The sequence below is a fragment of the Elephas maximus genome, chromosome 18 (assembly GCF_024166365.1).
Source record: "Elephas maximus indicus isolate mEleMax1 chromosome 18, mEleMax1 primary haplotype, whole genome shotgun sequence".
NCBI lineage: Eukaryota > Metazoa > Chordata > Mammalia > Proboscidea > Elephantidae > Elephas > Elephas maximus.
The window spans coordinates 71,450,822-71,473,409 of record NC_064836.1 but is presented as its reverse complement, the minus strand read 5'-3'; the positions used below and the strand labels follow the sequence as shown (position 1 = coordinate 71,473,409).

General features: G+C 39.9%; 1 protein-coding gene across 1 annotated transcript in view; it reads right to left on the bottom strand.

The window, feature by feature from the left end:
- ADGRG7 (adhesion G protein-coupled receptor G7) overlaps nucleotides 1-22,588 on the bottom strand; it is an 88,492-nt gene that overhangs the window by 46,859 nt on the left and 19,045 nt on the right. The window contains exons 2-8 of the mRNA XM_049857879.1: nucleotides 18,980-19,093; nucleotides 17,686-17,790; nucleotides 14,885-14,997; nucleotides 9,582-9,731; nucleotides 8,245-8,345; nucleotides 477-616; nucleotides 266-373 (exon numbers count right to left, since the gene is read on the bottom strand). Coding sequence (XP_049713836.1) covers nucleotides 266-373; nucleotides 477-616; nucleotides 8,245-8,345; nucleotides 9,582-9,731; nucleotides 14,885-14,997; nucleotides 17,686-17,790; nucleotides 18,980-19,093 — 831 coding nt within the window. The remainder of the gene's footprint in view (nucleotides 1-265; nucleotides 374-476; nucleotides 617-8,244; nucleotides 8,346-9,581; nucleotides 9,732-14,884; nucleotides 14,998-17,685; nucleotides 17,791-18,979; nucleotides 19,094-22,588) is intronic.

The window sequence follows — 22,588 nt, the reverse complement described above, 5'->3', positions numbered from 1 at the left end:
CGCAATAAAGTTACTTTCTTTTTCTCAAAGACTGGTGTCCAGATAATGGGCAAGTCTGAGCATACCAGACAAGGACCTACCTTCTGGGGTTCATTAACACTAGTAAAGTTGAAATTACCAAAATACGTAAGAGGTCAAGTATACGCAAATACAAATTATTCATTGTGAATTTTAAGTAAACAGTCTCCCTCCCTCAGTGAATTTTAAGTTTTCAATTCCATGAATTTGAGTGTATTTTCTAATTTTAACAAAGTTTCAGACCTACTTTGACTGGTCTTGAGCAAGATCTGAAGTTCAGTCTCTGCATCTGGTTGTAGTTCACTCACTTGCATATCTACACGTGTTGACCCATAACTTAGAGAATCGCTAGATCCTATGAGAAAGAAAAAGTAGAATTTTAGAAGTCTATATTTTCATCAGTAGAACATTACTCATGGCTGGTAACAGAGTGCACTCTGCTATTATAAGCAGCTCACCTTTCAACACAGAAAAGCGAACACTTGCAGGCCCTTCGGTGTCTTCTAGAGACAAATTAACAGATTGTATTGCTATATTAGGCTCCACCACTGGTACGGTGTTCAAAGACAAGGAATAAATTTCTATTTGCTCAATAAGTCTGCAAAGAATAAAATGTAACATAATATTTTAAAATTTTTGTCATAAAATCAGAGGTGAGTTTTCTCTCCATGACCACACAACTCATGAGGTCACAGCAACATTGGTACAACCACCTAACACTGATTCTTTCTCTGTTATACTGTACAGGCATACCTTGTTTTGTTGTACTTTGCTTTATTGGATTTTTTACAAATTGGAGTTTTGTGGCAACCCTGTGTCTAGCAAGTCTATCGACGTCATTTTTCCAATAGCATGTACTCATTTGGTGTCTCTGTGTCACATTTTGGTAATTCTTGCAGTATCTCAAACTTTTTCATTATTATTATAGCTGTTATGGTGATCTGTGATCAGTGATCTTTGATGTTACTATTGTAATTGTTTTGGGGTGCCACAAACCGTGCCCATATAAGATGGTGAACTTAATTGATAAATGTTGTGTGCATTTTGATCCCTCCACTGACTGGTCATTCCCCCATCCCTCTTTCTCTCTACTCAGGCCTCTGTACTCCCCTGAGACATAAAAATATTGAAATTAGGCCAGTTAATAACCCTACAATAGCCTTTAAGTGTTCAAGTGAAAGGAAGAGTCACATGTCTCTCACTTTAAAGCAAAAGTTAGAAATGATTGAGCTTAGTGAAAAAGACATTTTGAAAGCTGAGATAGTCCAAAAGCTAGGCCTATTGTGCCTGACAGGTAGCCCAGTTGTAAATGCAAAGGAAAAGTTCTTGAAGGAAATTAAAAGTGTTACTCCAGTGAATACACAAAAGATAAGAAAGTTAAACAGTCTTACTGCTGATATAGAGAAAGTCTGATGGTCTGATTAGAAGATCAAATCAGCCACAACATTCCCTTAAGTCAAAGCCTAATTCAGAGAAGGCCCTAACTCTCTCCAATTCTGTGAAGGCTGAGAGAGATGAGGAAGCTGCAGAAGAAAAGTTTGAAGCTAGCAGAGGTCGGTTCATGAGGTTTATGGAAAGAAGCCATCTCCATAACAAAAAAGTGCAAGGCGAGGCAGCAGGCGCTGCTGTAGACACTGTAGCAAGTTATCGTGAAGACCTAGCTGAGGGAATTGATGAAGGGGCTACAGCAAACAACAGATTTTCAGTGCAGATGAAATAGCCTTATACTGGAAGAAGATGCATTTAGGACTTTCATAGCTAGAGAGGAGACGTCAATGCCTGGCTTCGAAGCTTCAAAGGACAGGCCTAGTCTCTTGTTAGGGGTTACTGCAGCTGGTGACTTGAAGTTGAAGCCGATGCTCATTTACCATTCCAAAAGTCCTAGGGCCCTTAAGAATTACGTCAAACCTACTCTTCTGGTGCTCCATAAATGGAACAACAAAGCCTAGATGACAGCACATCTGTTTACAACATGGTTTACTGAGTATTTTAAGCCCACTGTTGAGACCTACTGCTCAGAAAAAAAGATTCCTTTCAAAATATTACTGCTCATTGACAATGCATCTGGTCACCCAAGGGCTCTGATGGAGCTGTACAAGGAGATTAATGTTGTTTTCATGCCTGCTAACACAACATCCATTCTACAGAGTAATTTCAACTTTCAAGTCTTATTATTTAATAAATACATTTCATAAGGCTATAGCTGCCATAGATAGTGATTCCTCTGATGGATCTGGGCAAAGTAAATTGAAAATCTTCTGGAAAGAATTCACCATTCTAGATGCCATTAAGGACGTTCGCGATTCATGGAAGGAGGTCAAAATATCAACATTGACAGGAGTTTGGAAGAAGTTGATTCCAACCCTCATGGATGACTTTGAAAGGTTCAAGACTTCAGTGGAGGAAGTAACTGCAGATGTGGTGGAAATAGCAAGAGAATTAGAATTGAAGCCTGAGGATGTGAGACTGAATTGCCACAATCTCATGACAAATTTTAAAGGATGAAGAGTTGCCTCTTACGGATGAGCAAAGAAAGGGGTTCCTTGAGAAGGAAACTACTCCTGGTAAAGATGCTGTGAACATTTTTGAAATGACAATAAAGGATTTAGAATATTACATAAACTTAGTTGGTAAAGCAGTGGCAGGGTTTCAGAGGATTGACTCCAATTTTGAAAGAAGTTCTACTGTGGGTAAAATGCTATCAAATAGCATAGCATGCTATAGAGAAATGTTTCACGAAAAGAATCCATTGATGCAGCAAACTTCATTGTTGTCTTATTTTCAGAAATTTCCACAGCCACCCCAACTTTCAGCAACCACCACTCTGATGAGTCAGCAACCGTCAACAACGAGGCAAGACCCTCCACCAGCAAAAAGATTACGACTCACTGCAGGCTCTGATGGTGTTTACCATTTTTTAGCAATAAACTATTTTTTAATTAAGGTATGTACATTTTTTTTAGACATAATACTATTGCACACTTAATAGACTACAGCATAGTGTGAACAAACTTTTATAAGGACTGGGAAACAAACAAAATTTGTGTGACTTGTTTTATTGCTGTGCTTGCTTTATTGTGGTGGTCTGGAACTGAATACACAATATCTCTGAGGTATGCCTGTATACACTTTTTAAAAAAGTTCTGGTGGACTGATTCCACTGAAAGCTACCTGGAAGGCAGATACCAGAAAACTGAAACTCAAAAATGACAATTTCCCAGTAGAAATGTTCTTTACATAGAAGGATGAGGTTCTCCACCCACCTTTGTTTACAGCTGTTCCTCTGATGATGGGAATCAGTTTCCACTTATTCAACTCCCTCTTCTCATCCAAACCCTTTGGGGTCAAAAACATCTCTTATGGGTATAGGTATGTTCCCCCAAAAAGGTATGTAGAAGTCCTAACCCCTGGTACCTGTGAATGTGACTTCTTTGGAAATAGAGTCTTTTCAGATATAATTAGTTAACATGAGGCCCCACTGGAGTAGGGTGGGCCCTAATCCAATATGCCTGGTGTCCTTTTGAAAACAGAAGAGGCAGAGGCAGACAGAGGGAAAGAGAGCCATGGGAAGACAAATCAGAGGAGAGCGTTACGCTGCGTCAAGCCAAGGGATGCCTGAGGCTCTGCATCTTCCCTTAGAGCCTTCAGAGAGAAACGATCCTGCTGACACCTTGATTTTGGACTTCTGGTCTCCAGAACTGTGAAAGAATAAACTTCTGTGGTTTTAAGCCACCCACTTTGTGATAATTTGTTATGGCAGCCTTGGAAACCAGTACAACATCTCTTTGTAAGTTGACTTCTGAGGCTGCATTTCAAATGGAACCACAGAAGAACAGAGCTTTGGCTACTAGCAGTGCAGGTTTTCACAATTTTCTTTCCTACTTTGGCTAAATTCAAAGACAGATTAGATGAAAGCTGGGAGGGAACAGTGGGAAACCATCAATTCGGTGTTCTCCAAAAAAAAGAAATAAGACCTTATTTCTTTTTTGTTTCCTATAAGAAATCTGTGCCCTATTTCTGTTCTTGGCAAAACAAAACCTCTGTGTCTAAGATAACTGGTTCAGTCTAGTTTTCCCAGAAATGAAATTATTTCGTTAAAATGTAGTTGTTCTGTATTCCAATTCCTTATTTTCCTACTAAAATATATTTTCCTTCTCCAAGTGAGATAAAAAAGAGAAAGTAATTAAGAATTGCCTTATAAAGAAAATGTAATAGCCATACATCATGATATACTCAAGTAGTTCTCTTTCATAAGTTTTCCTTTCATAGCACCTTTTTCTGAGTTTTCAGGAAGTCAGACTAGGCTATTTTCATTCTGTTATACATCAGGTTGGTATGACTCAGAGCTAACTCAGTGGCAACTGTCAACAACAGTTCCCACTTAACAGTCACACACTAGGGCTGCTTTGAAGAGAAGGCATACATAATAAAACCATCATTCATGCATTCATTTCACAAAAAAATACCTATTGAGCACCTACTAAGTTGTTGGTACCCTGTAGAACACTGAGGACACCAGGAAGAGCTCCTCAGGAGTATTTGCAGGCTAAAGGGAAAGATCTGCTAGATACATGGGGGCATGTCCCATGTTTTAAAACCACTTTTAAAGGGCTGCTCTACCCACAGTGTCTTCTAAGGCTTTTTTTCTACCATATGGTTCTTCTTTCCTCTTGCCATTATTAATTGGATTAGAGAAGGGCACCTGACCCAAGGGTAGCCAATCCAGAGTCTGGCCATCAACCTGGTACAAATGACTAGAAGAAGCAATCAGAGCCTTTCACTCTGGGAAGAATTTCCCAGCTGGTGTAGGAATTATATCAGGAAAGTTATGGTTTATAGAAGGCCAGAGAGGTTGTTGTAGCATGACAGGGTTAAATTATGAGAGAGCAGAAAAGATAAGAGGAGACATATGATTTTGAATCATGTTAATTATAAAGACCATAGCTAAGCAATACCTCCTTAGGTAAGCTGGGTGTTACGCTAGTGATTTATACATATTATTTTATTTGAGCCTCACAAGAATCCTCCTGAGGTAAATCCCAATACTTCCTCATTTTACATTAAAGAATCTGAGGCTCAGAGAGATTAAATAGTTTGACCAAAATTAGGTAGCTACTAAATGACAAAGCTAGGATTTGAACCGAGGCCTGTCTGACTCCACAGGCTGTGGCTCTAACCATTATATTATTTCACTGGAAAGACCCACAATCTCCTCAAATGAGGTGTCTACCCGTTGCCATCAAATGGATTCCAACTCATAGCAACCTTGTAGGACAGAGTAGAACTGCCCGATAGTGTTTCCAAGGAGCTGCTGGTGGACTCAAACCGCCTATCTTTTGGTTAGCAAATGGATGCTTAACCACTGCACCACCAGGGCCCCTGAGATCTCCACAGGGACCTTGAATTCACTGTCACCTCCCTATTCCAGTGTCCATAGGGCCCAGCTGTATTATATGCCTGTTCTTGGGTTCCCATGAGATCCCATAGGCCTCCTTACAATAAATCACTATTTGGTTGAGATAATTTTAGTGGCTCTCTTGTAACCAAAGAAAGCTTCCTGGAACAGAAATACCACCAGAAATGTGAAATGTAAATGTATGAGGTGGTCAGTGTTAGGGAGGCAGTTTTACATTACCAAAGCTAGGTAAACAAGGACAATTATGAGCCTAAGTGTGACTGCAACATTTTGAAGGGCTCAGCTTTTACTGGTCAATGGCTATTCAAAATGGAGAAATGAAGTCCTAGACTCACTGATTGTATTAAGGTGCCCTCGCCAGCAAAACCCCTTCCCTTGGTTCCAGAGCTCTGGCCATTTCAACGTTCTGCCTCCTCCCGATTTAAACACAGAGAACCTAGTTGAGAGAACTTTGCTATGACCACTTGAGGTGACTGAAGCTGGAATGGGTTTGTTCTCACCTTCTCCACTTCTCCCTACAAGTGTAGAAAGGGAGTTTAGTAGCTCAGGGACACAAAGTGGAAACTCTGATTAAAAGACGGAAAAGCCAAAGCTACATGGATGACTAAGGCCTGGTGTCTGTCAGGAGACCTTGCTCATAAGCCTAGATTTAGCAGATGGAGTTTGGAGAGAAACAGTTGCCCCAAGAAACAATTCATTTCCTTCTCTGAGGAGAGTGAAGGGTGAGAAATGACCTCTGTTGCAGAATTGGTAAAAGGTTGGAGAGAGAAGGAATGTTTGACCTCCACCTCTTAGGAATCAGCCTTGGGCTGATATTGTTGATGGTGACTCTCTTCCCTTGTGAAGTTAGACGAGGAGGTCAGATGCCACAGTGCCATTTTTACAGCCAGCCAAAGGGTTGGCGGTTCAAACCCAGGCAGAGGTGTATCAGAAGACAGGCCTGGCAATCTGCTTCCAAAAAAGTCATAGCCTCCAAAATCCTATGGAGCAATTCTACTCTGCACGTAAGGGATTATCATGAGTCAGAATTGACTTGACAGCAACTAATAACACATTATTTCATATTACAATGGGTTCTACACTTAATATTTTTATTTATCCTCCAACCTCTTACTTTGAAGCCATTTGAGTATTACACAGAAATCACACAGAATTACTCTTGCCATCAGTAAAAATTCATAATTGCTCATCGGTAGGACAGCGTTCCCATCCAAATGATGATCTGTGACTTTATCAGCCAAACCTCACAACTTGTCTTTTCTCAGCTTTCTTATAAAAAACATCCATCTTCCCCTTTTCTTCTAGCAAGACTTTGCAAACACAGCACCTCTAGGCCACAGTAGCTCTGGGCCTCCATGTTCACTGAACATAGACTCTGGACCTCACAGCTACTTCCTTCTCCTATTTTAAGACAAATGTGAGATATTCACATCTCTAGTGAAGAAGGGTCTAGACTCCTATTAAAATTTTAAGTCATGAAATATACCAGTTCAAATGTTTACACGACCTCTACCACCATCTCTCAGAATTGTAATCTTCTGAATGTTTCTCTAGAGTGTGCTTTCTCTATTTTGAGTGCTCACCACCAAATAGATACTTGCTGTAATAATTAGAAAACCAGAAAAACACTTCTAGGAATTTCCCTTAAGGAAATAATGGGTAAAGCAAATGAAAGCTTTGTCTAAGCAGAAAAAAAGATTATGTACAACAATGTTGACTGCTCACAACACTAAAAAAGTTGAATCAATCTAAACGTTCAACAGGAAATTGGTTAAATAAAAGTTCACTGCTATTATGCAGTAATTTAAAATAATGACGTAGATGTACATGTACATCATATAAAACGATGCTTATAAGGCACAAAAACAAGTTATAAATCAACATAATACATATTTATATTTACAAACACAAACAGAGGGGAAAACCTGGAAGAAAAGATACCACTAGGTTATTAAGGGTAAGAGTTTAAAATTTCTCTTCTCATCTATATATTTTCTTATTTTTATATAATGAGCATGCATATTTACTTAAATTTTAGAAGAGTTTAGAAAACTGTATATAAGTTTAAAAAGAAAAAAAGTAATCCCAGTGAAGGGCCTCTATGAATAAAGAACATGAGTTTTAGTGTAAACATAGAACCAAAAAAATTCAGAAAATAATTTTTTTTTTTCAATATAGCCTTAGGGAAGCTGAAGAAAGCTTAATCAAAATAAAGCAGAGCCTTGGAAAGAGATGGCTGAGGTGTGGGTAGGGGGCTGACAAGTGTCCTGCAATGTTATGCTGCTCTCTGTACATTGAGAAAGAGGTTGGAAGAGCTCCCTGCTCGGCCTCAAGGACGCCCCTTGTTCTCAGACTGAGTCTAGAAAGACAAATTCTAATCTAAATATCCCAGTTATTCTCTATCTCAGGCAGCCACCCTGAAACCAGGAGTTAAAAAAATCACTCCATCTAGTAACTCAAGTTGTTGTGGTTGTCAGTCAACTCAGGATGACCTTATGTCTTACAGGGTAGAAGCGTTCCATAGCTGTAATCTTGGCTGTAATCTTTACATAAGATCACCAGGCATTTCTTCCAAAGTACCACTAAGTAGGTTCAAGCTGCCAACCTTTAGGCTAGCAGTCGAGCACAAACCTTTTCTGCCACCTAGGGACTTCAGTAACAGAAGAGTAGGTGACAAGCCAAGGCTTTCATCTGCATTCCAGAGGAATCAGTCAGTACGTCCATGTGAGAGATACAGACACCTCCGTTAATGCTTTAACATAGGAAAATAAACAGTACTTTGCCAAGTTTTCCTTCCAAATCGTACTTACGTTTTAAAGGTATTATTCTTATCGATATCAGCAGCTCTTTGAAAAACCTCTTCACTGGCGTCTAGAAGCTGACTCACTGTTGTTACAGCAGTTCTTTTTGCCTGTTAAGGAGAAAGCACCAGTAGTCACAGAAGACACATATCATACGTCGAAACCACCACCGTCACCGAGTTATTGTGGTAGTAAGTAGCACTGCTAATGTGGTAATCTGGGAGCAAGTATTTTTCAGAATTAAATGCTCAGTTGTTGGTCTATGTAAGGTGGCAGAGAGAATCAAGAGAAGGCAAAGTGAAAAATACAAATTGAGGTGATCAGTTAGGATACATAGGTCTTCGAACCTGACCTCCTAGCAGAGCCTTTGACAGGATACTCCCCCACCCCTCAAAGCACAAAAGCAAACATTTGGATATAAAGGCAGAAACAAAAGAAGAGGAACGCGAGAGCTCCAATTGTTAAAATGTTACAGCCTGTGATAACTAGCATACTGTTATTACTTAAGAAAACTCTTTCTAGCTTTTCTTACAACCAAAAAAATCCGAGTACACCAGAGTGGTGAGCTCTTCATCTTTGTTACTGTTTAACTGCCCCCTGTCTTTACTGGCTAATCCTTCCACAGATTCCACATTTGGTGGTCGATACTCTTCTCTTTCAATTTCATTTCACCTGTCTTATGATTTGAATCCTATCTACTTTCCAAAGGACCTGGGATAACAAAATCTTTTTGAGACAAGACATTTAACAGGACTGAAAGAAAGGAGCTGATATTTTCAGACCATGCTGATATTCAGCTGGTAGACATAGGGTCAGTCTGTACTGGTGGTTTATAGCCATACTTGACCAATGCCCAACCAGCGCCATTGGTAAATGTTGACTATTGTCCTTATTTTCAGGTGCCAGAATTTAGTAGGTTACCTGAAATGTAAACTAGGTTTAAAGTTTTCTCAAAGCTCAGACGAAAATGTAAATATACTTAGTAGAAAGGGATCACAGTTTAAGATAGCATCTTCCAAAGTGAGTTCCTTGGAACGCTAGTTACTCGGAATAGAATAGAATTGATGAGGTCAGATGTACTTGGTAAACTTACTAATAAAGGGAAACAGACTTGTTTGTTCCAGGGCTTTCTGGAAAATTTAATAGGATGCTGTTCATCGTGCCTATCCCAAAGGTGAATATCTGAACAAGGAGCCCTTCTGTTTTCTCTCTGGGAATCTCTCAGAAAGAGTACTAATCAAAAACAATTTTAAGCAACCGAAACCATTCCTGATTCTGTATCACAGTAAAGGTTGGAGTTTGGGATCTCTTTCTTTTCTTTTTTTTCTTTAAGTCTTGAGTGTTACCTCAGATGTGTTTCTATCACCTATGTTGAAGATCTGTCCAACCACGTTAGCAGCAGAAGTGATGTTATCTGCAGTTAATTTACTAGCGTTAGATGTTAAAATCTGGGCTTCAGCAGAAATCAGCTCTGCTTGCTCTGGGATGTTGTTTATCTGTTTAAAAAAACAAGCAAAAAGAGCCCTTGCTTTATACAACTATGTCTAAACACTTTGCAAGCAACTGCAAATGAACAAGCTGGAACTTACCTGGGCCTCCATCTCCTGAATATCACATCCACGCAGTTTTTCATGTTTGTGTCTTTCCTTTTGTAAAGGAGAAAGTACATGCAGGCCAGTGGTTTTCCCAGCCCGCCCAGAGTAATTAACTAAATAGCCTGTTTTAGCTAGGCCAGCACTACTCAAAGTGTGGTCCACGGACAAACGTCAGTGCACTGTTGGTTTTAAGACCAGCGAGAGATAAGCACAAAAACTGAGAGTAAGTGTTCAGAAACTCATACAGCATTTTTATTTTTTGCAGAAAGAAAAGGAATTTTTATTAGTAAATCTTTTTTTATTGTTGCCAAAATAGATATAACATGACATTTGCCAATTTAGCATTTTTTCACATGTACAATTTAGTGATATCGATTATATTAACCATGTTATACAACCATCACCAATATCCGCTGGCAGATTTTCCAACGCTGTAACCAGAAACTTAATGCTTCCTAAATAATGACTCCTCCCTTTCCCCTTCTTTCCACCCATATTAACTGTCATGGATTAAATTGTGTCCCCTCAAAATATTTGTCAACTTGGCTAAGTCATAATTCCCTTGTATGACTGTATGTTTGTCTACAATTTTATCATCTGATGTGATTTCCCTTTGTGTTATAAATCCTATCACTATGATGTCTACAAGATTAGGTAGTATCTTAACCCAATCTCTTTTGAGATATAAAAGAGAGAAGCAAGCAGAGAGACAGGGGAACCTCATACCACCAAGCAAGCAGCGCTGGGAGCAGAGCACGTCCTTTGGTCCTGAGGCTCCTGCACGGAGATGCTCCCAGACCAAGTGAAGACTGATGACAAGGCCCTTCCTCCAGAGCTGACCGAGAGAGAAGGCCTTCCCCTTGAGGCAACGCCCTGAGTTTGGACTTGTAGCCTACTAGACTGTGAGAAAATAAATTTCTCTTTGTTAAAGCCATCCACTTGTGGTATTTCTGTTATAGCAGCACTAGATGGCTAAGACAATAACCACTAATGAACTTTCATCTCTATAAATTTGCCTGTTCTAGATATTTCATATAAGTGAGATAATATAAGTGTGATTGACTTACTTTATTCAGAATAATGTTTTCAAAGTTCATCCATGTGGTAGCATGTATCAGGACTTCATTTTTCTTTATAGCTGGGTATTATTCCATTGTGTGTGTGTGTGTGTGTATACACACTACATTTTGTGTATCCATTCATCTATTGTTGGACATTTAGGTTGTTCCCACCTTTTGGCTCTTGTGAATAGTGCTGCAATGGACGTTGGTGTACATGTGTCTGTTTATGTCGCTGCTTTCAAGTCCCTTGGGTATATAGCTAGGAGTGGAATTGCAGGGCTATGTGGTAGCCCTATGTTTAACTTTTGAGGAACCGCAGAACTATTTTCCATAGTAGTTCTACCACTTTACATTCCCACTTGCAATGGATAAAAGTTCTAATTTCTCCACCTCCTCAGCTGCACTTGTTGTTTTCAGGGTTTTGTTTTGTTTTCTTTTTATCTTAGCCATCCTATTGGGGGTGAAGTGGCATCTCATTGTGGTTTGATTTGCATGTCCCTAATGGCTTTTTTTTAATGGCTAATGATATTGAGCATCTTTTCATGTGCTTGTTGGCCACTTGTATATCATCTTTGGCAAAATGTCTATTTAAGTCTTTTGCCCATTTTTTGATTGGGTTGTTTGCCTTTTTGTTGTTAAGTTGTATGAGTTCTTTATACATCTCTGGATATTAAACCCTTATCCAATATATGGCTCCCCCAAAATTTCTCCCAGTCTGTAGGTTATCTCTTCACTTCATTATTAAAGTCTTTTATTGAACAAAATTTTTTAAAATTTTATTTTAATGAAGTCCAATTTATCTATTTTCTCTTTTGTTGCTAGTGCTTTGGGCGTTCATATAACAATCTGACATAGTAGTTTTATACTACAGAATCTAATACTTTAAAAATTGGTTTTATATTTTATAGATCTTTTTTCCTTTCATTTTCCTACAATTTATTTTTATTGTATTTTACAAAATTATTGGCCTGCAATGTATTGGAAATTTTAAAAATCGGGTTTTCAGCACAGATATTTTGGGAAGCACTGGCCGAGACAACCTTTCAGGTACCATTTGGCCCCATGGCTCTGTGTCGTGAGGTTAAAACACGCTACTTTGCATCATCAGAGGAGCTGGATGTAAACATGGGTGTGGCTTATTTCTCACTAGATGGCAGAGTTTTTCAAAAATTGAACTAAGGTCACAGGCTATTCATACTTGGGGAAGAGTCAGAAACAGTATCCGATCCGTAGACAGACAAAGAGAACTCTGTCATTCGATAGCCAGTTACCTGCTATGTGCTCGGTGCCTGATGCTCTGTAGGTGTTTTCACATTTAATACACAACACAACACTACAAGCTGAGCTCTCTCGTGCCCATTTTACACCCGAGAAAGGCTCAGAATGGCTGAGGACTTTATCCAAAGTTCACACAGCTCAGAAGTGGTAGAGCTAAAAGTGGCTTGTCCGACTCCGGAATCTGCTGTCTTTCCCCAGCCCATCTGGTTGGCTGCCACTCCCCATCACCATCTGTCATGAGGCAGCCAGTGTGGTATGCTGACAAGTGCACAGACTTTGAAATCAAGGGCAGCCCCAACACTTCCTGGCTGTGGTTCGCTGGGCAAAGCACTCAAGCTCTCTGTGCCACAGTTTCCTTATCTACAAAATAGATACATTGTGATAGTAAAGGTCCCTGGATGGTATGGTTTGTGCTCGACTACCAACAGAAAGGTTTGCGGTTTGAATCCACACAGCACTGCTATGGAAGAAAGATCGTGTGGTCTGCATCCATAAAGACTACAGCCAAGAAAATCCCGTGGAGCACTTCTACTCTGGAACACGCAGGGCCACCATGAGTCAGAATTGACTCGATAGCAACTCACAACAACAACTTGAGTTACTAGATGGAGTGGTTTTTGTTAACTCCTGGTCCCAGGGTGGCCATGTGAGACAGAGTGTAACTGGATACTTTAGAACTTGTCTTCCTAGGCTTAGTCTGTCAACAAGGGGCTACCTTAAGACAGACCAGAGAGCTCTACCAATTCTTTGGCAGCAATGGGTACAAGTACAGGTATATGGTTATAAAAATTAAATATGATAAAATCATTTTTATAAACCTGTTACTGTCTAGCTTTATTCTGACTCATGGTGACCCCATGTGTTACAAAGTAAACTGGGCTCCACAGGGCTTTCTTGGTTGTAATCTTTAGGAAAGCAGATTGCCAGACCTCCTGAAGCACCATTGGGTGGATTCAAAGTGCCAATCTTTCAATTAGCAGCTGAGAACAAACCATTTGGGCCACCCAGGGACCTTGAGAAAACAATAAATAATTAACAATAACATACATAAAATGCTCTGCAGAGTGTTTGGCATGCTTACCCTGGTGGTGCAGTGGTTAAGCACTCAGCTGCTAATCAAAAAGTCAGCAGTTCGAACCCACCAGCCACTCTGCAGGACAACAATGTGCCAATCTGCTTCTGTAAAGACTACAGTCTTGGAAACCCTATGGGGCAATCCAACTCTGTTCTTTATAGTCGCTGTGAGTTGGAATTGACTCGGTGGGAACATAAGTGCTCAATAACTGGTAATGTTATTAGCTGTAATTATCTACAATATGGGAATAACATCTAACTCACAGATTTTATGAAGATTAAATGAGATAACATATGTAACTTGCCCAGGACATAGACACACAAGAAACGAACCTGTTGCCGTCAAGTCCTTTCCAACTCATAGGGACCACATGGGACAGGGTAGAACTGCCCCACAGGGTTTCCAATCAGCTGCTGGTGGGTTCGAGCTGCTGATCTTTTGGTTAGGAACCAAGCTCTTAACCACTGCCCCACCAGAGCACACACAAGGACCTACTTAAAGGTGAGTTTCCTCTTCCTCCCCATGGTTGGCCCCAAATGTTAGCACTTCCATGCATCTGCATTTCAGTACATCCTTAGTCAAAATAATTTAATCTGGATGGAAAAAATCTAGTCAGATGTACTTCTTATCTCACTTACTCAGCCCTGAGCCCAGCGCCAGGGTCTAGAGTTTCCTTTCTCAAAGATTATTTGGTCAGAGTTTTTTTTTTTCTTTCTTCAATCTGATACAGTATACCATTGCAAGACCTTCCTCTTAGTCTCAAATGACAGGTTCTATGGATTGAATTACGTCCCTCAAAAATATATGTTGTAGATCCTAACCCCTATACTTGTGGAAAGGAGCTGTGGTGGTACAATGGCTGGAAACCAAAAGGTCAGTGGTTCAAACACACCGGTGCTCTGAGGACAGTTTTACTCTGTCACATGGAGTCGGAATGGACTCGATGGCACACAACAACATACTTATGGATGTAATCTCATTACGGAACAAGGTTTTCTTTGTTATGTTAATGGACCATATCAGAGTAGGGTGTGCCTTACGTCAATCACTTTCAATATATAGAAAGAGCAGTTTAGGCACAGAAGCAAGGAAGCACAAATGGAGAAAGATTAATACCATGTGGAGATCACCAAGGAACTGAGGAAAAGAAGCTCAAAAAGAGACAAGGATTTTCCCCCAGAGCCGACAGAGAAAGCCTTCCCCTACAGCCTGTACCCCAAATTCACACTTCTAGCCTCCAAAACTGTGAGAAAACACATTTCTGTTGTTTAAAGCCACCCACTGGTGGTATTTCTGTGAGAGCATCACTAAGAAACCGAGACAACTGGGATCCATTTTCAGTCCAGATTTTGATAGTCTACAAAGATGTGACCATTTATAATGTGCTATTAAAAAAAAAAAATTTTTTTATGGATTATATCATTTGGTGAAATAAAACCAGCAAGCCCAACTATCCTTTTCCACAAACAGATGTCCATGTTAAACAAATAAAAATGGTTTTAGTAACTAGTTTTTGTTATTTCTGATTTGAGGGTCTTAGAGGCATTGATTTGACCCTAAATTATATGAAGAACGGCAACTTCACACAGAGTCTGAACTTTTTCCAGTTGCCCATCTTATGGGCCACATGGCAGGCTTACCTGACTTTCCAATGTTTCCAGGTTTTCATTACAATTTCCTGTTCTCGCAGGTTCTAATTTTATCTCTCCAGCTACAGTGAGGTTGCAGAGCCGGGTTGCCTTTGGAGATCCTGCTATAATAAAAAGATGAAAAAAAGAAGTGTTTGCTAAGATGGCCATAGCATTCACCAGTTCCTGTACACATGTCCCTTTGTAATGGGTCTTTGCTGCTCCTCTCGTGAAGAGGTAGAACCTACTTCTCCACTCCCTGAATCTGGGCTGCCCTTGTGACTTGCTTTGACCAATAGAATGTGGAAGAAATTACGTTTTTGTGAATTCCAGACCATAGGTCTCAAGATGCCCTGAAACTTCAGTCTTAGCCTCTTGGAACAGTGTCCTGAAATCTCTGTGTAAAAAAGTAGGTTGAAACCACTGCAGGATGAGAGACCATGTGGAGGAGAACCGAGGCACTCCAGCCACCAGCAGCACCAATGCCCCAGACTTGTGAGTGAGGTCATTTTGGACCTCTTAGCAAAGCCCTGCTGCCACAGTTAACTCACAGAGCTGTGAGTAATCTGAATTATTATTGTTTTAAGTCACTAAGTTTGGGGTGGTTTGATAACACACAATTACTGCAAATATTTTAGGTGTATAATACTTGCCTTGATTTTTTTTTTTAATCAAGAATTCAAAAGACCAGTGGACCTCTTCCCTTCCTTTGGTGTGTGAAAGGAAGGTTTGCCTTCCAATAAGAGGGACATAATGGTTTTGAACTGAATGTGATGGAGAAATACTATGCTGAGAGAAACAGTATGAAAAATTCCTAGTAGATATTGAATTATATGTTGATCTTTCCTTCTTTGTCTAAATTTGGGTAACACCTGAAAGGCATAGACTTCTATCGAATTGCAGAACCTCTTAGATATTTGGTTGGTTCTCAGCAGATGCTTGTTGAATCAATCACCTGAGTCTCCCTGGCCCAATGTCCACATATGGCTAATGCTGAAGAGTGGCCAACAGATTAAAATCACTTCCAGCTGTCACGAGAGAGGCACTTGACCAGAAGACGAACTTTCCTCAGACCAGCTTTGGATCACCTGCTTCTTGAGGCAACAACAACTGGAAACACTGGTATTAGAGGTAATGTTTACCACTTAAAGTAGAAGGTTTGAGTCATGCTAACTTATGTGATTGCTCCACCTGTACTCCGTGACATAATAAATCTTCAGACATAAGTAATATATGAAATAAATAATTTTAAGTGGCCATATTTCAAATGCATCACTTCTTCTATATTATCTACAAGTATGACTCTACCTGCTCAAAATGACTTAAGAGTATATGGTCATTTGTTATGCAAAATTTGGGAATTAAAAGTAACATAAAAGTAAAAGTTGCCCACAATTGGAATCTCTACCTTGGAAATTATATTATGGGCTCAATCTGAAATTCAAAGGTAAATATAATAAACATATTTTTTATAATAGTAGCTCAGAAAATAAATAACTAAAGGAAACATTGTGATTCTCTTATCCCCACAAGTGATACATATCAAACAAGTACAGCAGTCTTGATGGATAAGTTTCTGATATTTTTGCTGTTCTTGATTCAGTAGTAAATAGTTACTTTTTGTAAGCTGTATCTATTTTATACGCTACTGTGAAATATATAACACACAAATTGGTACCTATGGACACACCATCCAGTGTAAGAAATAATGGACAATACAGTTGGAGCCCCCCTTTTACCTCCTGAGCTTCAATCAAGAGATTGAAAGAACCTATGTAAAGGGTACAATCATGAGCAAATGGAAAGCATATCTCCATAACCCCTTAGATAAATAAGGTAAATAAGTACATAGGAAAGAGCAGTATCTATAATTTATTTAGCCCTTCAAAGAGCTCTTGGCATGCACATAAAATGAACATCTAAATAAAATGTGAAATTCTCCCCAAGGTCATTACTGACAGTGGCTTTACCAAGCATTTTCATAACTTATATAGAATTGGCTGTGTTTTTGAGGTATCCAGTTCTACAGGAAACAGGGGATACCTGCAGGTAGATGTGAAAGGTGAGGGATTGGGCAGACTAAAGCAAAGGCCAGGTAAAACATTTAGGGAAAGTGATGTGTTATAATGGGCTCTAATTGTCAGGAAAGGGATCTATATGTTTCTAAAGGCTACTCCTGGAAAATATTGCCCACTGTAGCACTGAAATAAAAAAAACAAAAGAAATCAAAGAAGCCATCAAAATCCTGGGTATCATAAGAGAGCACATTAGAAATAGGAAATATTATTTGCTACTGTATTCTTGGAATACCTTTATGTAACGTCTAAATTGTTATGCTGAAGACATGACATTTTCTTTTGTCAAGAAAAGTATGAAGATGCTTCCAAAATCGACATCTAAAATGACCAAGGAGATGAAGAACTACCCTGTGTGGGCAGACTTATCTGTCCATCCCTAGGTGGGAAGATGAAGCCTGAGGGTGGATATAATGTGAGTTTATTATCTAGACTAACTAAAAAACTTGGACAAGTTATACAACTCAAAGAGCAAGAGATAGAATAAGCTCAAAATCAAGCCAATCCAAGAAGGATTTAGAGGAATTTATAAGTGACTAATCCATTTTAAAGCTCTGAAGAAAAGTAAGATTATGTGAGGTACTGCCCTAAATTTTGAACACTGGCATCGTGAAAAGTAGTCAAGCTCTTCCACAAAAGCTTCCTTGATACTTGGGACCTGATACTAGTTGGAGGAATCATAGGTCTAACCCAGCATAGATTCTCATGCCTAAACAGAGGTGTTTGTAAAACCCATACCATTCAGAGTGCCCATTTCACATGTTTGTGTAGAAGATCCATATTTTCCTGCTGGAATTTTTGGAAAAGTTAAATTCTCATACTCGCTTTCTTCACAGAAATTAACTGTAATGGAAAGGAAAAAAAAAATTCATTTTAAGTGTACTTTTCCTTTTCAAATTTGAAACCAGATCAAAGTTAAAAGTTCAGAATCTACCTAGTGTAATTTAAAAAGTGATAGAAGGTCTATGTAACCCAGTGGACTGCCAGGACTTTCATACTTTCCTATCTAGTTAAGATAACTGAGATTAGAGATTTTTTTTTTTTAGTAGGTTAGACAACAGGTTAGAAAGGAAAAAAAAAAAAAAGCATAATATATAACTGGATAGAGGTGGGACCTGAGCACTAGCTCATCATCCAAGGATTATTTGGGATCTTGAGAATTAAAGATCTTGGAGTGGCAAGGGGCATCATGAGAATGTGGTTCAAAGAAAAAACTGAAGTCATTGGGTGCCTGTGATGTGCCCACTACTAGGAGCGCCTGAAATGAAAGGAGTGGGGCTTCAGTGTTGGGAAGCACACTTCAGATCAATAAGTGGCTTTGAATTTTGATTCTAAGACACCATTGATTAAAGTCAAACCACAGAGTTAGTAACAACTTTTCAAGGAAAAAGGAGCCCTGGTAGCGCAGTAGTTAAAGCAATTAACTGCTAACCGAAAGGTCAGCGGTTAGAAACCCTCAGTGGCTCCATGGTAGAAAGATGTGGCAGTCTGCTTCCACAGAGCTTTACAGCCTTGGAAACCCCATGGTGTCACAATGATGGCATTGGCTTTTTTGTTTTTTCAAGGAAAAAGGGAAAAAACACAAATAAAGACAAAAACTTATGTAAGTATATACACTTTGATAAGAAGCTAGATCTTGATTTCAGAAAAGTTAAATATGTTAAAATTTTGATGTTTGAATTGGGATAACATGTCATATCACTAACTGAAAGGACCTATCGGATTCATCTCATGTAGGCACTGCAGCCAGAAAAAAAAAAAATGCAACTGTGGGTTTACAGAGAAGCTTGGTATTTGGAGACAGACTTGGTGTATTGAATGTCCAGGTTTATAGCCCAGGAAGGCAACTCAGTAATTCAATAAAAATCAATAAAATGTATTTATGGAACTGATCGACATATTTTTAAGTTATTACCATTATGGCTATTGTTCCTGTAATTGTTTACGGAGGCTTCCAGAAACTTTACTTCTGACATTATTAACACAAGAGTCACCCAAACCTCACACTCTGGTATTATTCCAAGTGACTTACTGATTGTACATCTCAGACCTTTCCATTCTTCTGTACAAATACATCTGCCATTTTCCCAGGTTCCACCGTGCCTGCAGAACTCTGTTGGGATGGTTGATGGGGGAGAAAATGTTCCTAAAGCAGCAATAAATAACAAAATACTTTATGAAATAGCTGGTTATAGTTTCTCCATTCAGGGTTGTAGCCATTTAGTCTCTGTATGTAAAACCATTCCTTTGAATACCATTGTTGAAAAATAACCTCTGCAATACCATCATCAACAAAAATATGCACTGAAAATATGTACAGGGTATGGAATGCTTGTTAGATGTTATGTATTTTTTTTTTAAGTGTATTTGAGAGACCCAAAACCTTGACCAAGAAGATTAGAATCACTTTAGTGAAACAGGAGATTATACAGATTAAACAGATAAATGACGATAGATTAATAGATAGACAAACCAAATCAACATAGAGACTTGTAAGTGCTATAAGATTTCAAAGGAGAGATGTTGTGGACAGGGCTAACATAGCCAGAGAAGACTTTCCAGAAGGTGTGCTATTTGAATTAGGTTTTAATATTAAATCTAGAAAAGCTAGGTAAAAATTGGTGACCCAAATTGCAGGATACAAAGTGCAATATTAAAAAAAAAAAAAAAAGTAAAGTATTGATGTGTCCAAGTAACAGTGAAAAATTTAACATATCAGGAGCATTGATTCCCTGTGGCGTAACAGCAAGACATGGACTGCATTATGAGGAGCTTTTCTGACCAAGCTAAGATTTAATCCTGTGTTACCCTACAGAAGTCTTAAAACAGGGGACTGGCATAATCAGTAATGTTTCTTAGGAGAATACTTCAGGCAGAGGGGAAGTGACTGAAGCTACAAAGGAATATATAATAAGTATAAGCATGTTATACTTATATGAATGAAATGTGAAAGTAGGCATAAAAGAAGAAGGATCAGTAGTTGGAAAATATGGTCTTGGTGATGAAAATGACGCCAGAGATCTCATGATAGAATTTTGCAAGACCGATGACTTATTCCTCACAAATACCTTTTTTCAACAACGTAAATGGTGCCTATACACTTGGACCTTGCTGAATGGAATACACATATTCAATAGAATCAGCCAGGGGCCTACTGCAGAACAGACCAGTTGCTCATATGCAAGTTCAACTCAAAGCTGAAGAAAATTAAAACAAGTTCACAAGAGACAAAGTACAACCTGGAGTATATCCCATCTGAATTTAGAGATCATCTCAAGAATAGATTTGATTCATTGAACACTAATGACCGAAACCAGATGGGTTATGGGGTGATATCAAGGACATCATACATTGTAAAAATGGCTTGTGGGTGGTACCTGACCTCCTCTAACTTCACAAGGGAGAGGGAGAATCAAGAACAACAACCCAAGGCTGATTTCTGTGAGGCGGAGGTCAGACATGCGTCCTTCCTCCAACATCTTTACCAATTCTGACACCAACCACCCTTCCCACAGCACTCTCTACTTATCTGCTGGGTTTGATAATTCATTGCAACAGCCACACTGAACTCACAGACAATACTCACCATTATGGGGTTTATTAGGGTTACAATTTAGGCTCAGGAACACTCAGGATACAGTTCTTCTATCAGGACAGCCTTTTCCCGGCCATGCTGGCAGGAACGTCTCTCCCCGGCAGTGAGCTTTCTCTCCCCATGGGCTTGGAAGCCCACCACACTGTCTTCCACCACCCTGTCTTCTGCTGCCAGGTCTCTGCTACCACCACTTCTAACTGTATTCAGGGTTGCAGCTTACTCTCTCTCAGTCTCCTTCTTTCAGAAGCTTCTCAGTGCAGGAATCCCAGGTCCAAAGGATGTGCTGGCTCCTGGATGGTCTTCCTTGGTGGTGATGGTATCTCCTCCTTCCACCTCTTGGGTGGTTCATCTCAAACCCAGAGGGATGGCAAAACTGACCAATCCCATTGGTGGACCACAATTACTCTATCACACAGTCCTTCCCAATCATGTGGGTAGGAGTTACAAGACCTTGGCAAGAAAGTCCACACAAAATGTGATCCATCACATTGCATACATGCAGAAAGCAAAATTTCATTAAGAAAACAGGAAAAAAAGAAAAGACCAAAGTGAATGTCAGAAGAGACTCTGAAACTTGTTCTTGAAATTTAAGTAGCTAAAGCAAACAGAAGAAATGATGAAGAAAAAAGCTGAACAGAAGATTTCGAAGGGTGGCTCAAGAAGGCAAAGTATTGTGATGAAATGTGGAAGGGAGACAGGGCCAAGATGGCGGAGTAGTCAGATGCTTCCAGTGATCCTTCTTACAACAAAGGCCCAAAAAAAACAAGTGAAACGATTCTATATATGACAAGCTAGGAGCCCTGGATATCAAAGGCAAAGCTAGAAAATGGAATGAATGGCAGGGGAGTGAGAGGTGGTTCAGAAGTGGCAAGGAGTTGTCAGACCTGACTCAGTGGGAACCCTCAGGCACGATCCCCTGGAGTGACCGCGGCAGGGCTGGCAGTAGCATTCTGGACATAGTTACCTCAGGGAGAGTCAGCAAGCCACACAGCCTACTCACATGTCCTGAACCAGAGAAGAACAGCACTCTCGGCAAAAGCTAAGCATTTTTGTTTATTTTACCATGCCTCAGCCCCCAAGCGGGCTTCAGAAGCTGTCAATTTCCCTGGGCCTGAGATAGATTCTGCTGTGCATTTTGAGCCATTCTCCCAGCCTTGGAGAAGGAATAAATTAACAACTAGGGGAAAAGATAATCTGCCAGCTGCATGAAGCTGGGAAGCTCAGGACAGAAGCAGCTTCTGTCCAGGCACAGACGGCCCATAGACTTTGAATACCTTTCACCCCTGCATAGACCTGTGTGGGCCCGTTTCAGGAGAATAGGCCCTTGTTGGCAGGTTGCAACTGTTTCAGCTATGCAATGGAGAGGTGGGTTTTTTATTTTTGACACCACTTTGCCTGTTAAACAGGGTCCTCACCTACCCATATCAGGGGCCTAAGGACTAGTGGTTCCACCCACATCACCTAGCCACCTGTGACTGGCGTCCAAGGATAAGTGCTACCTCCCAGTCCTAACAACCAAAAACATTGGGTGCCCATGGTCTGGCTGCAGAAGACATCCACCTGTGCACCCTATGAAACAGGGACACGCCTTCCTCACAGACACTCAGGGGACACTTGTCAGCTCCCTGCCTTGTTCAGAATGTGACCCCCTGCTGCAACCAGATACCTGTGCCTACACCAATCACCCCTGCCCCTCTAAGACTGTAGGACAGAGCCTGTAACACACACTTGATGACCAACTACCTGGACACCTGGGCTGAATCCATACAAGAAAAGTGAATGGACTTTTAGGCTCATATACCTGGTAACAGCTCTAGCCATCTGGTGACAGGATGTTAGAGCTTCAAAGGTGAAAATAATCAAGCTACCTCACTCAAGCAGCCTATTTGGGCATATCAAAACAAAACAAAGCAAGAAGCTAGGATACAGTAAGCAAACATAAAGTAAACTAATACAATAACTTACAGATGGCTCGGAGACAACACTCAATATAAAATCGCATAAAAAGCAGACCATATTGCTTCAACAAGCTCTCAAAACAAAGAA